Raw genomic sequence first — 18,371 nt, 5'->3', positions numbered from 1 at the left:
ACTCTCTGTTACACACGTAGAGTGTCTATGAATTTGTTTTTCTAATCTACCCGGACTAACACAATACCTAACAAACAAGAAGGAGAAATGAAGTTCTGGTACACACTGTCAGGGAGGAGCCTTGAAAACAAGGTGCTGAGTGAAGTAAGTCATTCACAAAAGGACGCATTGTGTGATCCCACTCATAGGGAATATCTAGAGTAGGCAATGTGCGGAGGCCAAAGGTTATTCTTGGTTCCTGGTGGTGCTTGGAAGGAAGAAATGCAGAGGTGGGGTGGGGGGTGGGGGGCATGTGTTATATAAGGAGGGCAGAGTTTCTGTTAAGGGTGATGAAAATTTGGAAACACGGTGGTGGTTGCACATTTTACCTGTACTGTCACTGGTGAAAATGGTTGGGATGGCTAATGGTCTGTCATATAGATTTCACCACAATAAGAATTTTAAAACAAGTTATAAAAATAAACAATAAAAACCCAGCAGGGCAAGAGGAATAGGACATGGAAGTATGTGCCTGCATCCCTAAGCAGGGAAGTAATGGAAGGCCTCCCTGAGCCAGTGATGTCTGACTGAGCCCTGGTGGGAAGACAGAGACACGCACTTGTTAAATCATATGCACAAGAGCCAAACCCTGGACTTGACCATTAACTAGCTGAGCAAGGTACTGAACCTGTCTCCTCCACTGTAAAATGAGTGTGGTTTGTCCCTGTACCACCAGGTTGTGCCGATGATCAAATGAATGAAGTGAATGCTATAAAACACTTCGAACGGGATCTGGCACATTAGAAATGCTGTGCTCTGTGTGTGCTACACATGGAGAGGTGAGGGAGTTCGGCAGTAGGCAGTGCCAGTGCTCAGAGCAGGAGACAGAGTGCGTGCCAGTGTGAGTACAATCGAGTGGAGAGAGGCAGAGTATTTAAGATGCAAATGAGAACAGCCAACAAGCCAGCAACACACCTCCTGGGTAGAGGGCCTCATTACGCGCGCATACACACACTCTGGGGACATCTGCCAGTAAGTTCCCCACAGCACTGCTTGAAACATGGAAAAAAACGGAATGCCCAGCACCAGGCAAGCTGACAAATGATAATGTAGTCTCACACTGGCATACTATGCAACAGAAAAATCAATGCAATTGATCTACATTTAGCCACATGATCTCAAAATGGAATTATCAAGATGAAACCGGCTGAAGCCGGTCCACCATGACTTCACTGGCTATTGTTGGGTGCTTTCGAATCAGTTCTGACCCAGGGTGACTCACAGTGCCTGGGCCTGTAACATCTTCATAATGCTTATGTTTGAGCCCAGGTGCCAGCCACTGGGTCAATCCATCTCATGGGCAGTCTTCCTCTTTTGCACGGATGCTCTACTTTACCAAGCATGATGTCCGCTTCCGGTGACTGTCTCTCTGTGAGATGAAATCTTGACATCCTCACTTGCCATCTCTTGTTCCAGTTGTGAAGACTTTTGTTTTCCTTACATGGAGTATGATCCATACTTTTTCACCAGCCAATGCTTCAAGTTCTCCCCACTCTCAGCAAGCAAGGTGGTGTCCTCTGCATAGCCCAGGTTATTAATCAAACTTCCTCCAGTCCTGATACCACATTCTTCTTCACATAGCCCAGCTTCTCAGATTATTTGCTCAGCGTACAGATGGAATAAGGATGGTGCAAGGATACACCCTTGACACACATCTTGCTTGATTTTAAACGATGCAGTATGCCATGATTCTGCTGAATCCATTTAGGTAATATAAAACCAACAAACCAATATTATAAATGATAATGTGCATATGTGTATGATATGAAAGTATAAAACATGGATGTTGTTCTAGGAGGAAAAAAACCCCAAACTCAAATATATTTTATAGAGACTTCTTATAAGTCTTAAATAGGACAAAGACAAAAGAAAGACACACACACACAAAATCATCAGATGAGGGATCCCATCAGCATGAGACCATGAGGATTCACAGCCACGTGACTACTTAAATGCTGTTGTTGTTAAGCACCATCAAACTGAGAGATCCTACGGACAATAGAACAAAGTACTGCCTGGTCCTGCGCCAGCCTCACAATGGTCCCTGTGCTTGAGCCCGCTGCCGCAGCCACTGTGCCAACCCATCTTGTTGAGGGCCTTCCTCTCTTTGCTGCCCCTCTGCTTTACAAGCACGATGCCCTTCTCCAGGGCCTGCTCTCTCCTGACAACATGTCCAAAGTACATGGAACAAGGTCTCACCACCCTTGCCTCTGAGGAATGGTCTGGCTGTACTCTTCCAACGCACATCTGTGTGTTCTTCTGACATTCCATGGTATTCCATTTCAGTATTCTTTGCCAGCACCATCATTCAAATGCTTCCATTCTTCTTCCGTCTTCCTAACTCAGTGTTCAACTTCCCCAGGTATATGAGCAATTTAAACTACCATGGCCTCCTTGCTTTTCAACCCTTTAAAGTGGTCTTATGCAGCTGATTTATCTACTACAACTCATCTTTTGATCTCCTGACTACTGCTTCCATGAACATTGATTGTGGATCCAAGCAAGACAAAATTCTTGACAGCTTCAACCTTCCCTCCATTTACAATGATGCTTTCAGTTATGAGGATTGTGATCTCCTTTATATTGAGTCGAAATCCACAGTGAAGGCTGCAATCCTTGATCTTCATCAGCAAGTGTTTCGAATCCTACTCACTTTCAGCAAAGAAGGTTGCACCATCTACATATTGCAGGATGTTAGCCGGCCTTCCTCCCATCCTGATGCCACACCCTTCTTCGTATAATTTAGCTTCTCTTAATCATTTGCTCAGCATACAGCTTGAATTAGTATGGCGAGAGGATACAACCCTGACCCACACCTTTCCCGATTGTAAACCATGCAGCATTCTCTTGTTCTACACACAACTGCCTCTTGATCCCTGTACAAATCCCATGGGAGTATAATAAAGGGTTCTGTAACTCCCATTCTTCTCAAGGCTGTCCATAGTTTGTTATGATCTGCATAGTCAATAAAACACAAGTAAACATCTGTCTGGTAGTCTCTGCTTCCAGTAAAGATCCGCCTGCCATCGGCAATGATAGCCCTTGTACTACATCCTCTCCTGAGGCTGTGAACCTCTGGCAGCTCCCTAACAATGTGCTGCTCCAACCACTGTTAGACAATTTTCAACAAAATTTTACCTTCATGTGATATCAATGGTATTGTTTTCTAATGCGCCTGTTCTGTTGGGCCACCTTTCTTTGGAATGGGTACACATATGGATCTCTTCCAGTCAGTAGGCCAAACAAGTGTCTTCCAAATTTCCTGGCATAGATGAGAAAGTGCTGCCAGTGCCTCATCACCTACTTAAATAAGAAAAGAAAGAAAGAAAATTGTGCCAAGAAAGTATGAAGGATGGATGGCAGATCAAGCCATCGATGTCAAAGGCAGCAGTCTTGAAACTCACAGACCATTGGACCAATCCGACCTCTGGTGGCCCTATAGGACAGAGTAGAAGTCCCCTGGGGGTTTCCATGAGTGTAACTCTTCACAGGAGTAGAACGCCTGCCTCATCTTTCTCCCTTGGATTGACCTGTGGTTTCAAATTGCCGACCTTGTGGTTAGCAGCCCACTGCACTGACAGGGCTCCTCAAGGAAATTTGAGAGGGACCACGACTGAGATGTGTGTACTATTTCAAGTTCCTAAGGGTGGGGCTGCCCCTCCGGGGGTGGTCCAGTGGGGTCATTGCAATCACGTTCCGCCCGCCCGAGGGCCAAGCGTTTCACATTGTGGGTCAATGGTCAGAAAGAACTCTATGGGGGCTGAATCTCTGGACACTCAAAATGGATTTAGGGCTCACCCTCTAAACCACAGCATTTCACTAGCTGAGTCCTCAGGATTCCGACTCTAAAACAAATAGTACACACTCGCTTCAGAATGGAGAGTACTTTCCGAAAAGACAGGAACCAGAAGGGTACAAAGAAGGATGTCCACTATGCTAACGGTTTCTTTTCTTTGAAATAAAAGACCTGAAGTGAATTTGGCAAAAGTTTCTGTTAACTCTCAGGAGTAGATGTCTCAAGATTGCTGTGCTTGTAAGTATGTTTGAATTTTTCTAAAGCAGAGTCTGAGGTTGTGTGTCAACATGGCTGGACTATGATTCTCAGTTGTCTGGAATTTAAGAAGTCTTCATCCCTCATGATGAGATCTGACATTCAAGGGAACTTCAAATATTTGTGGAAAAAATGAAGGAGAAGATACTGGAAGTCCCCTTGTAATGAACTCTGCTATGAGCTTTCCAGGCAGTTGAAGGTGTGTGTCCTCGGGGAGGTGCCTTGCTTCCTGTATGTATGGGTGTTCTGGAAATGTTCTTGTAATTTCTGGATCCTGCATATTTTTGGGGCTTGAGCCCGTGGCCTGCCGTATAGCCTGCTGATCCTAGGATTGTTGGTCTCTGAAGCTTGCCATGTGACCATCAGTCCCTGCAGCTACATGAGTCAGGAGAAACCTCCTTCCTGACATCTAACCCACTGACTTGGAACTTGCCTCCTTCTTGCGTCCTACAACTGTGTGAACCATTCCCTTGAGATAAATCAATCTCTCTCTCTCTCTCTCTCTCAGTCTCTCTGGTCTTGCTGCTTTAGAGAACCCAGCCTAAGACAGAATGTTCATAGTTTATCAATGCATGTACAGGTTTCAGTAAGAAAGTGGAGTATGAGTCACGCTAAGAGCAATCATTGCTAAAGCATTTAAATCCATCAGAAAGGAGCTTTTATCATAACGGAAGCTAAGAGGGAATATTGAGCAAGTAGAGATTTTAACATTTTACTGAACCACATAAAATAACTTAGTCTGTATTATCATATTTAGATTGGGCAAGAGTTTTATGGAAGAGGAGTAAGTTTCCAAAATGCTTGTCATAACCGTTAACCTTATAAATCAGCATCTCTAAAAGCCCTTGCTGAATATGCTTGGTAGACAACCCTCGGCTGTTGTGTTAAAGGTAATTAAGTTCTATTTGGGGTGGAGGACATTATGTGGAGAACATTGGTGTACTCGGGAGATGCGGGTGGTTAATGTGTTTGGCTGATAACCACAAAGCTGGAGGCTCCCAGGTGGCCCTCAAGAAGGGTCTGGCGGTCTACTTCAGAAAAAGTAGCCATGAGAGGCCCACATCACACTTCTACCCTTACACAGACGGGGCGGCCAGCAGTGAGCATCCTGAGGGTAACGGGTTAGGAAAACCCTAGGGATGTTCTGGAGCCTACTAGTAATTTAATTATCCTTTGACATACCTGGCTTGGAGACCCCACCGAACCCACCTGTCCCTAGCACTGGAAGACAAATACAGCCTATGACTAGACTATTTTGACATTTCTGGATCTTTACCAAACATCACCAAACCCTTTGCCCAAGCTACTAAGTGCCCCTTGTACAGAGAAAGCCCCTGGTTCATGTGGACATCTTAGTTCCTAGCTGGGTGGGAGACTATAGAGAGGAATGTGAGCATGTCCAGCCGAGGAGAGGAGAGATAAGGGAAGGCAAACACAAGCAGAAGAGCAGGATGGGAAGGAAGTCCCTCTAGATCCCAGACAACAGTTGGGAAGTTGTAGAGAGACGTCCAAGTGGCCCTCAGTAGAAAACAAAAGACAAATGTCAGCGTCCAGTCCCAGGTAACAAAGAGGACTATCTAGCCCCTCCCGCACAGGTGTTTACTTTGGGGATCCACTCGCAGACAGTGCTACATCAGAGCCGCATCCTTTAGCTCAATGCAAGCCCCATGGGAACAACGGCTGTGTCCAACTGCTTAGGGAGAGGTCAAACCTTGCTTCTGGCATTGTCCTCTGAACAATGCACCCTTGTCTCTTCCACTCACAATAGCACTGTTTCCAGGCAAATCTCCCTTCTCTGGGAAATCGGATGAGATCACATTTCCTTCCCCAGAGTAGTCACAGCCTTATGATGGGCTTCTGGGGAGAAGGGTTCCCATTTTCAGCAACAAAAGGAAGTCAAGACTTTGGAGATGTGGTTTGGCTTCAGGGATCTGACTTTTGTTAAGCTGGTTGGACTGACAGGTAATTGGTATTAGAGGGGCTCTCTCTAAATCACTGTTGTTCTTATCAACTTAGGGTCAGTTTTTGGGTCCATGGCGCAGCTCCCTAAAAACCAATGTTGTCACCACCCACATATTTATTGGGTTACAACATTATGTTTTGTTCCTATGGACTCCCAGAAGGCCTCTTGCTTTGTTTTTTTGGCTCTAAATCCACGTCCCTTGAAGCGCTGTTTCCAGAGAGCAAAAAGAATGCTGGCAATTTGAGCCCATCAAATTACCACGCTGACCTCTGAGACTCCTTTTTCTGTTTGCTTGTGATGAAGTACAGTGCCTATTCTGTTTAGAATCAGAATAATAGTCCCATAGAACCCAATGGTAGGTTATGAAAACAACAGCCATGCTTATCAGACGATGAAATGATGTGTACAAGGAATAAGGGACCGAGAGTGTTCTTTTAACCTTTCCCCACCTCGTGAAGCAGAGCAGGCAGTGGACCTGGGTCCATGGCCCAACAGACTCGTGAGGACTCTGAAAGATGTCAACTTCACTGGCCACATTTCCCACAAAAGAGAACCGAGGCCAAAGGAAGCCGAGCAAGGTTTCCAGGCATGCAGCTAGAGATGAGGCAAAGCCAAAAGTCTTAAACTCATTCCACTCATGTGTATTTCTCTGGGATCTGCCCGCCATAGGCATTGCAGGTGTCAGTTTCCAAGCGCAGGCGGCAAGGCAGGGCTTGGCAGGAATGACAGGTTGATCCAGTAATCTCTCCACTGAACCGCTGCCCCAACCCCAGGGCCCGCTGCCAGTGGAATAGCTCAGAACACACCAATACTTTCTTATAAGTCATGCAATCATGTCTCTTTTTCTAATGACCCTACATACAACACTCAAAGTGTAGGCCGTCCGGGGAGAGGCCACTTGGCAGGGGAGTATACGCTCTAGTTCACGTGTGCCTACCTCATGTGGAAACCGGGAACCCTTGCCTTGGCCCTCTTTGTGCCACTCCCTGCTGAGTTTGTATAATTATTCCCTTCTTCACAAGCACACAGGCAGCTTACGGCTAGGTCAGCTCAGAGGCACATTTTCTTGTAGGTTATGCACCCAGCGTGCATTCTAAGCTCTTTGGGATGATTCGTAAAAGAGCACTTAAAAAAAACCAAACCCGTGGTTACTGCAGCCCATTCTGACTCGTGGCAAACCCATGCCCCATGGGCTTTTCCACAGCTGCCATCTTTCAAAAGCAGACTGCCAGACCTTTCTTCTGCGCCCCCTGCTGGATGGCTTTGAACTCCCAATATGTGGGTTAGGAGGCAAGCGTTTGTTGGCACCACCCAGGGACTCAAAGGATCCCTTAGCATCACCCTCAGAACAGCCTTCCCCAGACAATGACCTGGACCCTTTCTGGTCTCTCCAGGGCAGCACTTGGCACCTCATCTGAACTGATTGGGGGATATTCACCAGGGGGTGACACCAGAAGTCTATGTCGACAGGAATAGGTATCAGAAATTCAAAAACAAGCAATCAAATTGACACGAAGGAGTGTAGACAAAGTGGAGACCCAAAACCCACCTATGAGATAATTGGACAGTCCCTCACAGAAGAGCCACACGGGATGATATACCCGGGGATCAGTGCAGCAGTGATGAAATGCATAACCATCCTCTAGTTCTTTCATATTTCCTCCTCCGATGACTATGGTCTTGCTTTTACCTCATTAATCTTGTAAGACCTGTGTAAATTCATTTATCTAATTAAGAGCCTTCGGTGCATAAAACCCAAGATGGACAAACCCTTCAGAAATAGTAATGGGAGTAATGATTTCCTGAGGGTACAGGAAGGGGGTGGGGGTGGGGGAAACGATAGCAATGATGAGTCTATAGCCCCACTTGAGGGGAATGAAGAACAAAATTGCAGGTGAATGGATATAATAGATGGTATGTGGCAAAATAATAATAATAACACAAAGTACAATAATATGGGTTCCTGGGGGGCAGGGTGGGGGAGGGAGAGGATAAAGGGGAGCTGATATCAGAGTTCAAGAAGAAAGAAAATGTTTCAAAAAGGTGGCAGCAGTTGTACAGTTATGCTTAATCTAATTGAATTATGGATGGTTATAATATCCATAAGAGCTTCCAATAAAATAATTTTCTAAAAATGCTCCCAAAGAGTCCCAGGTCCACTGGAAGGGTCTGTGGGAGCAGGTCCCTCAGAGCCTGGCATAGGGTGTGGTGGGCCAAAAGGCAAGGATTACCAAATCAGAACACTTTGGGTGGCCATCCCAAATGCTCCTTGGTGTCCTTGAACAAGCTGCTTGTCTTCTGGGCTCAGGTGCCTCATCCGGACAGAGAGGACTTGCCTCGTGGAGTTGTTGGGAAAGTGAAGGAACCCTGCACCTACCGAGTTCTTGCCAAAGGCACCAGGGTGTAGCCCTCAGGTGTGGTGGGGAGAAAGCAGCTCTTCGGGACTCAGTGACATACTTCCAATACTCTCTTTAAAATAAGCAAGCAGACGGTTTTATTGCGTTTTTGGTGGCAGTCTGCACAGGAAGTCAGGTCCCCATTTGGCCATTACTACACAATTGTTCAGTGGTCGCAATGTCTTCACATTCTCTTTGTTCTGTTCCCTATCCAGAACTCTCGTTCCCCTGCCCCTAAGCTTCAACTCTGCTTCTGAATAGCAGTTGGTCATTTGGTCTCACACTGGTGGTTTTTGAACGGAGCACTGACGGCACAGGTAGCACCCTTCACTTTGTGTAGCTCTGTACTATTTTGCTTAAAGGTCACCTTGGGACAGGCTGCTTCCAACATGTAAACTCTCAGGGAGCCCTCTGGTTTCGTCTGGCTGGCTGGCTTTTTAAAAAGAAAAGTTTCGAATTCTGCTCCACATGTTTTTCTCACATTCTCTAAGGACCCTCTACTGGGACCCCAGTCAGAAGAGTCCATGGTGGGAGCACCACCTAGTTCTTCTGGTCTCAGAGTACATGAGGCTGTGGCTCCTGCATATCCTACTCCAAGCCTTTGGTCAGCTCTGCTTGGTTCCTGCTGAGTGGAGACCTGTAGGTGTGTCTTTGTTGGCCTCTCAGAAGCTTTGAAGACCCCCCTTCTACTTCCTCACTTCAGGTTGGAGATCATGATTCTTGAGAACTATGATACGTCCACTCACTGAGCTGCACCGTGAGGCTTAAGCTTTCAAACCCACAAAGCCAACCAGGGGTGTTTGGTCATGAGGAGTCTCCGTATTTGTCTTCCATGTATGAGTGTGCCTGTATCCACTTACTTGTATTCACATAGACCCGTAGAGTGGCTCAAATCCACAGGTTTCTCTAAGGGAGAAAAATGAGGCTGTCTGCTCCTGTAAAGACTTTCAAACTTACAGAGCCTATACGGAATGGTTCTCACCCTTCCTAACGCCACGACCCTTTCATACAGTTCCTCATGCTGTGGTGGTGACCCCCAACCATAAAATTATTTTTGTTGCTACTTCATAACTGTAATTTTGCTACTGTTATGAATCGGGCGACTCCTGTGAAAGGGTTGTTTCGACCCCCAAAGGGGTCGTGACCCACAGGTTGAGAAGCGCTGCTGTATGGGGTCACTGAGTAGGAACGGAATGGCTGGCAGAGGACTTGGTTTTAGTTTTATAGCCACTCTAAGGAGCCTGAGTGGCACGGAGTTAGTTGTTGGGCTGCTAACCACAAGGTCAGTGGTTCAACCCCTCCAGCCAGTCTGAGGGAGCTCGATGAAGCTTTCTGCTCCCGTAAAGATTTACAGCCTCAGAATCCTACATAAGGTAGCTGCGAGTTGGAATCAACCCAATGGTAGCGGATAGTTGCTTCTGTTCTCAACAATGTGCACACCTGTACCTAATTGTACACCATATGCCTATACCCATCTACCTCTATGCAAGCACTCCGTTTCCTTTGGCTGTGCTGTGGCCACTGCATCTATGTTGGGTCCCATCATGAAAACAAATAACAATGTGTACAGCCTCCATTATTTCAGCTCAAAGGGAGGTTGGTCGTCTAGCAGAATTCTGAACAGTCCACTTGAGTGAAAACATCTCGGTTGTCATCTTGCCCGTGACAGGACTTGTATGTCCAAGACACAGCTGTCTGCCGAAAGTCTCTCCATAACTTGTAAATGTCTCCAGGAAGCGGCCTCCGGCTGCCTGAGAAGTCAGCATCATGGGACCACAGGCTCTATTTTGTTCTCAGCCCCGTGCACTGGCCCTCCCTCAAAAATAAGGCCCAAGCAAAGCACCGTGGTTTGTCACAGGCCCGAACTATTGTCCCGGTCTTTGGATGCAGGACCCGCTGACTCCCAGAGACATCGCTGTCACAGGAGGCCCCTAGGGGCCCTCTCAGGACCTCCACTCTGGTACTCAAGCCCCACGCTTTCCTGCACACAGGTGGGAGCAAACTGGCTAGCAAAAATAAGTAGCTTTCAACATGAGGGGCAGGAGGAGAAGTAAACTTTTGAGCCTTGGGCAGGAAAGCTGAGGACAGCGAGGTCAAGCAAGGCTGATGTCATCCCCCGTCCACTGCATCTTAAATGGCTGTTTAGCCCTGCCTCATTCCACACACCTCCTCAAAGGCAGACGAGAGGCGCTTTGCTCTGGGAAGCCCGTGTGGTGTTCTAAGGTGCAGCTGAAGCAGCCAAGAGTGTGCGTCAGACAAAACAAAGTCATTCTGGAAGCAGTCCTGCCTGCCCAAAGCCATGTGGGAATAGCCAAGGTTCCAAGTCCGAGAAGATGCTCTCTGCGAGCACGTGGGCCCGGAGGTGCATTCTAGAGCACTCAGATCTGGCCCCGTCTTGTATGGCTCATTCTGCCCTCCTCACCCCTCAAGGGTCCCCAGTCTCTCAGACCTGGCCTCTGGATTCCTCGCTCACCCCTTTCTCCTGTTCTCCAGCACAGGGCTTCAGACTGACCTGGCTTGCTTGGTCTCGGCTCAAGTCGGTTCCCTGCTCCCATCTTCTTGGCACACTGCGTACTTCCCCTCTCTGCACTGCTCACACTGGGCCCCAGACACCCTGCCTGACTTTGCAGCCCACGGACTGCTCCACGGGGGCAGAGGCCACCTTTGCTCGCGGCTGCACTTCCAGCCCTTTGTTGGTAATTGTCTACATCAAAGCAGAGACTCTGGTCTGACGAGCGGGGGCGGGCCCTGAAATACTCTTGGGTTCTGACCACTGATATGACACTTGGCAGTCACTCAGGCAGGTGCCCTGTTGGGTCAGAGGTGGTGAGGCCCCCCCCACCACCACCACCACCACCGCTATGAGCTGGCAGCTGCAAGGGGGCAGCAGGGCTTCATTGTGGAGCTTCTGAGGAGAGGAGGAGGGCAGCTGGCACACACATGGCTGTCCTTTGCCAGCCTCCTCCCGGAGGGTTCACCCTCTGAACACTTGCCAGGCCTGGAGTGCCCAGTAACATCAATGTCTTCCCAGGTACACACAGCGCAGTAGGAGAGAAAGTGCCACTGCCACACCCATGCCATGGAGACAAATGCCACCACAGACACCCAGGGGCCTTCTATAACCTGAGCAGGCAAAGATACCTCTGATGTCGTGGATGGAAAGTGTCACATGGCATCCGAGCCCCAGTAAAAGATCCCCACTAAGTCACTGGATAGCAATGGCGTCATGGGTCCATGTTCTTGAGGGCCCAGGACAGAAGGGGTTGCAGTGTATTGGATTGTGCAAGCTGCTTTCTCTTCCCAAACTCGTGAAGCTCTTCCACTGATGCTGGCTGAAAAGCCAGGATGTTGGTGCTGACTTCTTTTCCACCCTAGGCTTGTCTGTCGCCGATCGGACCACCCTGGCTGGGTACTATGTGTTCTTTCACACTAACCTTGTCGGAGAACATGCTGGCATGTCCAGTTACATTCGAATATCACATAACTAATGTTCTAATATTAGCAAGTTCCATGAAATATTTATCATTACTTAATCTGAAGTTCCACTAGATAATTGGACGTCCTGTATTTTTATTTGCTAAATCTAGCAACCCTGGTTATACGCATTTCAGGCAAGGCTAGTTGGTTCTTGGGCAGTCTCAAAAGCATAACCACCGAAAGTTAAATAAATGGTGTTTTAAATCTAGGATCTAGAAAAAAAGTATAACCACACCTCCCAAACTTGACTTCTCCCTCTGCTGAAAACAATAAAACCCTCCAAACAAAACTTAAGTGTGTGTGTGTGTGTGTGTGTGTGTGTGTGTGTGTGTGTGGTTTTAAGAAAAGAGAACTGATCATCCACACAACAACAAAAGAGATGGAGAGTGAGTGGAAGAGAGAGAGTCTTCTTACAACCCCTAAGTCAGGGACACAACAGGCCCCTAGCCAACCACACTGGGTCAGCTAGCACCTTGGCCATCCCTAGCTCAAAAGCAACTGGCTTCCATGAGAGAAGGAGGCAGAGTGAGGAGAGGGCGAAGAGAATTAGAGTGTCAAAGAGGCCTGTCCCGTGCTGAGGGGCAGTGGAGGGTGTAGGTGTTCATGGCACAGAATGACAGAGCAGTGCCAGGCCCAACTGTCACAGAACACGCAAGTCCCCTACACACTGAGTGCCAAGCACAGTAGCTGTGACGATGGCCAACAGGGTGCGCGAGGAAAGGAAAAGTCAACGGGGTCTGAGAAATGCCCGGTGGTCAGGAACAGATACACTCAAGCCCAGCCCTGCCTGTGTCCTGGTGACTGGACGCTACTCCTCCCACCCCCCCACCCCCACGGTCTGCAGATCTGAGGCAGCAAGCCTGCAGCTGCAGTGGGCGGGGGGAGTGATGAGCCAAAATGTCTCCCTGGATTTTTAAGAAATCCTGTTTATTATTACCGTGATCAAAAGTCAATCATGTAACAATACAGTCGCTTTACAGATTTATTTTCACACATTCAGTTTGATTGACCAGTTTACAATCCCCAGCCGTTTTATAAGTGTTGCTTTGCAAAATGGAGATGGTGTTACAAGGCAAAAAGTGGTCACTGATAAAGAAATGAATGCAGGGGGGATCATGGAGCTCTAAGTGAGCTGTCTGCTCACTTCTCCTTGAAAGGAGAACAAGAACTAAAAATATCTTAGATACGCAAACGACACCGGCGGCACACTCCTATATAAAGGTCAGGTTGTAAACTCTGAACGCGTGGTGTTCACAAGTGAGAGGATTAAAATTAAAGCTACAATCAGGTGGCCCATCTCACTTCTTCCTTTTGATGAAATATAATTTTTCTTCCAGTGGGACCGGGACAATCCCTTCACAATCCTTTACTTCCTGGGTCAGTGGGTGTGTCACAACACCCCGTCTGATGACGTCGATGTCCCGAGACAAGTGCTCCATGATGCTACTGACAGTTGTTGTGGGGGCATAGAAATCCACCAAGAAGTACCTGCAGTGAAAGGAAGGCAGACAGAAAGAAAGAGAAAAGTGAATTTTTGCTTGTTGGAATACAACAAGCCCGCCATCGCGCTCAATGTGTCATTGTATTCTACCCCGAAACAGACATGAACTGTACAGACACACATGCACAGCCTGTGTGCAGGAAACAGCCGGCTAGCCAGTCTAAACACTGGGAGAAAGGTGCCCAATCGCCCCTTCCCAGAGCCCGTCTCATTCACCTCTGAGCGCAGGCACACCCTGTGGCTGGGGAATACTAGCGAGAATGGGAACAGTCTGGGTGCGATGGGAACAACATTCAACAAAGCTGAATTACTATTATTATCTTGGGGCGAAGCGCCTGAAGCATTATACGCTTCTAATTTTCCAAAGGAGTTTACAAGTGACCCAACACACTTAACAGGGTGAGGGCCACACATCACATGGAAAAAGACTGAGAAAGGCATTGGGAATTGCCAAGACTATCCTGCACTCACATCCAAGAACTGACAAGGAACAGAGAGAACACTGCCTGCCCCTGGGGGGAAAGGAGTTAACAGTCACCTACACAGGCCAGGTTAGAGCAGATGGGCTCCCTGGTCTCAGAAGATAACACTCCATCGCCATCGCACAGCTGAACGAGGATAAAGGGGAGAGGTGCCCCATGCTTTGCTCACTTACACAACTTGAAGCTTCCCTGACGCTTCACCATTTCTGCCTCGGTGGGTTCGAGGGCAGCAACCGCGCCCAGTGAGGTGTTTCAGGTTTCAGTGATGCTCCAGTTGGCGGTGGTTGCCAGTTGCACCGAGTCGGCTCCAACTCATGGCACCCCATGCACAACTTAACAATGCTGCCAGCCCCGTGCCAACATCTCACCACTGGTGTTTGAACCCTTTGTCTCAGCAACTGTATATTCTGAGTGTTTTCCAACCTTGGGGGTGGGGGGTGGCCGCTCCTCTTCCAGCACTTTATCCAACAAGTTTTTGCTGTGACCCAGAGTTCCCACTGGCTCATTTTCACAAGTAGATTCCCAAAGTGGCTGATACGGTGCCGCTGAGGGGCACGGGAGCCTACACTGTATCCCGGATTCTGGGCTGTAGCATGAAAGTCCTTTAATGCCAGTAGGGCAACGAGTCCGTTCTTTTCTGAGCTTGGGAACTTGTGGGCTAGAGTCCCCGTGATGACCCTGCTGGCTCTGGAAGCACCAGTGGTGTGGCTTCTACGGCCATGGCACTTGCTGTTCCTTCTGCCAAAACTGAGATCGCCCACATTGTCAGCAGGCCTTCTGGTCCAGAGAGGCTTCTGTGACAGCCCTCCCACAGCAGGGCCTGCCCTGCCCCTCCCACCAAGGGCCACCATCCTGGCCCCTTGCTCCCGTCCCCTCAACCTCACCACCACTGCCGAGCGTATAAAACACATCGCCCCTGAGTTCATTCCAACTCACAGTGTAAACCTGGTCCATGTTATTACCCGTACCTGGGCAGACGCAGCCTGGTGGCCCAGAAAAAGCTCCCGCAACTGTAGTAGTATCAGACCAAGTACACGTAAGAGCAAAGGAAATGAATTACCAGGGACAGAAAGGGGCCATACATAATGAAGGCACAAGAATACCAAATATGAGGGGCCAACCCCCACCCCGCCCCACCAAAACAAAAAACAAAAAAAGGAAAAAGCTCCACTGGTTGGGGCTTTCATTGTACACATCGGGCAACTCACTCTGAGTTAGTGCACCCAGTGGGGTCCCCCGGGAAGGTTCTCTCTGGTCACAGTGAATTTTTTCGTAAAAGCAGTTTTGCTTGAACCTTTTATTTTTGGCAATGGCTGATTTAAGAGGACAGTGTGTGGCTGTGAAATCTTGTTTCCTGCTCAGGTAAAATGCCGCAGAAACTGTTATGATGTTGAACATAGCTTACAAGGACACCACTATGGTAAAAACTTAAGTGTAAGAGTGGTTTTCTCATTTCCAAAAGGGTGAGGTGTTGACTGATGACAAATCTCCTTCTGGACACCCTCCAACTTCCCAGACACAAATGTCAACTCGTAGTACATTTGGAGTTCATTCCACCAGGTCAGACTGCTCATAAGGCTTTCTACTTAGAGGTTCTGAAAAGATTACCTAACAGTGCGTGACAAAAAAGGCATGATTTGTGGCAACAGGGGCTGGTTTTGTCATCACAACAACGTACCTGCTCACATAGCTGTCTCAGTGTGCCAGTTTTTGACCAAAAACAGCATAGCTTTCGGCCCACGCACCTTCCTCATCGCACCTCACGCTGCGCAATCCGTGAACAAAGAGACATTGAAAGAACAGTGATTGATGAAAGAGAAGAGGTGAAGAAAAGCAAAAACAAACAAACAAAAAACCCGAGGGAGGTGCTGTCAGCTATCCAAACAGATGAGTTGGAAAAATGTTTCCAAGAAGGGAACTGCAGATTTAAGCAATGTATTAAGTATAATGGAGAATACTTTGAAGGTGTTAAGGTTGTTTTGCAAAAAAAAGGAAAAAAATTCAATACAGAGCTTGGGGGTGAGGGGAGATTCTGGGTTTTTTTGAGGGGTACCCTCCTTGTGTGTGTGTATATATGTACTAGCATTTCAACACACAAGAAGTAAAACGAACAGCCCTGAGAAAAAAGACAGACAGCCACAACTACTCAGCTGGAGATGTCCTCCTCCCAGCGAGCGAGAGAACGATAGATGGACAACCAGCAAGGACGCAGACAAAGTGGACACCATCAGCCAACTGGCTATAACTAGCATTTGTAAATTCCTCTACCCAGTAACAGCAGAATGCGGTTTCATCTGTACATGCAGCATGTACCAAAGCCATCCATATTCAAGGCCATAAAACAAGTATCAAGAAATCTAAAAGGGATTCAACTCACACAGAAAGATCTTTGGAAAATCCCCAAGTATTTCGAAACAAGATAACACATCTCTAAATATGCTAAGGATCAATGAAGAAATCAAAAGGGAAACGAGAAAGTATTTGGAACTTGAAAGAGCCGTACTTAGTGGAAATATAGCCCTCGACACTAGATATTAAAAATAAGAAGGAAGTCCACACATCAATGACTTTAGCTTCATTAAAAAACTAAGAGAATGCTAAACCCAAAGACAAAAAAAAAACAAAACTAGAAAAGAATGGTCACAGCAGAAGTGGGTGAAACAAACACACTGAGAACGTCAATGAAAATGACCCTGTGCCAGCCAGACGGGGCAGCTGAAAACACGCAGTCGCCAACCACCAACATCAGGGGTGAGAGAAGTTACAGACGCTAAAATAATGAGACTATTGTCAATAAATGCATGCAGCAAGTTTGACAACGTCGGCTAAAACTGCCGCACTCCTGAACGGGTACAAACTACCTCATTCAAGGTTAGAAGACCTGAGGCGCCCTCTGTCTTAAAAATGAAGACAATTAGAGGCCCAAGTGGCCTCACTGAGGACCTCCCCCACGCATTTGAGGCCCAAATACCAAGCTGACATAAACGCGTGTTTGTCTCATTGATTTCTGATGCCATCGTATTATTTTCCTCTTTTATTTTTGGATGTAGCGCAGTCGGTCTTAGTTCCCAAATGAAAGCTAACGTCGCTGATGTGCGTGAGGGCTTCTTTCGTTTTCTTATACATCTAAGTGTTTAGGGCTATACGTTTCCACCCAGAAAAGAGAACACAACGGGACACTTCTCAGTGCGAGAGTAGCTTTCTCTCCACACTAAAACCAAACATGGCAACAACAACAGCAACAAAAGCACCAACCTCTTTCTCAAACACACTGTTGCTGTCATTAGGTGCTGTCCAGCTGAGAGGGCGCGCTAACGCACAACTCAGCACACACACACACACACACACACACCCGTGCAGCGCAGGATCAAACGGCCCGGTGCTTCCTCGTAGCCATGGCTGTATTGCAGCCCATGGCTGCAGCCACTGTGTCCAAATCCGTCCTGTAGAGAAAGAGGGTTTGAAAAACCCCCAACACATTTTTTACCAAGTAGGATTTATCCCAGGAACGAAAGACTCGCATTCAAAAATCAACGTGATCCATACTACCTTAAAAAGAAAAACTGCAGTTCCATTTCAACAGGTGTAAAAATCTAACAGCCTTTCCTGATAAAAACTTGGGCAACCTCGGAACACCAATGCCTTCCTTCTAGTAGCGATGCTGCAAAGCGCATTTATGAGAAACCAGCAACCTGCCGTCATCCCGCCTGGTGAAAGGCAGAGCACTTTGCCCCCAAGATTGACAACAAGACAAAAGATGTGCTGAAGGTTCCTGTCAGCGAAAGATGCCAAGAAAAAGAAATAAAAGGATCTGAATTGTTAAGAAATAGGTGTCCTTTCTCTCGCGTCCTCGCTTCCGAGATGACAAAGAAAAGGCGAAACAACGGCCGTGCCAATAAAGGCCGCGGCCATGTGCAGCCCATTCGCTGCACGAACTGTGCCCGCTGCGCGCCCAAAGACAAGGCCATCAAGAAGTTCGTCATAAGGAACATAGTGGAGGCCGTGGCCGTCAGAGACACTTCCGAAGCGAGTGTCTTCGACGCATACGTGCTTCCCAAGCTGTACGTGAAGCTGCATGACTGCGTGAGTTGTGCCATTCACAGCAAGGTGGTCAGAAACCGGTCACGGTGAAGCCCGGAAGGACTGAACCCCCCCACCTCGCTTTAGACCTGCAGGTGCCGCCCCGCGACCTCCTCCAAAGCCTATGTAAAGATTAGAAGCTGAAGAAAAACAAACCTGAAAGGAAATAAAATGGAAATTGTTCACGGCAAAAAAAAAAAGAAAAAGAAATAGGTGTAACTGTCTTTATTGGCAGATAACATGATGGTGCACAGAAAATCCAAAGAAATTTCTTTTAAAAAGTCATCAGATGCTCACCTTCCCGACACAACCACTGAAGACAAAGCGGGTGAATAAGCAAATGTGGTGAAGAAAGCTGATGGTGCCCGGCTATCAAAAGATA

At 47.5% G+C, this 18,371-nt stretch overlaps 1 protein-coding gene and 1 pseudogene across 3 annotated transcripts in view; one reads left to right on the top strand and one right to left on the bottom strand.

The window, feature by feature from the left end:
* Positions 1–12,894: 12,894 nt before the first annotated feature.
* The window catches only part of MRPS6 (mitochondrial ribosomal protein S6), a 202,086-nt gene continuing 196,609 nt past the window's right edge, over positions 12,895–18,371 (bottom strand). For all 3 annotated transcript variants that reach the window (XM_045284755.1, XM_045284758.1, XM_045284759.1), the window contains exon 3: positions 12,895–13,414. In XM_045284755.1, the coding sequence (XP_045140690.1) occupies positions 13,225–13,414 (190 nt within the window). In that variant the 3' untranslated portion in view covers positions 12,895–13,224. The remainder of the gene's footprint in view (positions 13,415–18,371) is intronic.
* On the top strand, positions 17,766–18,119 carry LOC101664487 (annotated as a pseudogene).

This window comes from Echinops telfairi, unplaced genomic scaffold, assembly GCF_000313985.2.
Source record: "Echinops telfairi isolate 266 unplaced genomic scaffold, ASM31398v2 ScPeMD7_7469;HRSCAF=8507_0, whole genome shotgun sequence".
Lineage (NCBI taxonomy): Eukaryota > Metazoa > Chordata > Mammalia > Afrosoricida > Tenrecidae > Echinops > Echinops telfairi.
The sequence above is the reverse complement of the archived record's forward strand: the minus strand, read 5'-3'. Positions and strand labels throughout refer to the sequence as shown.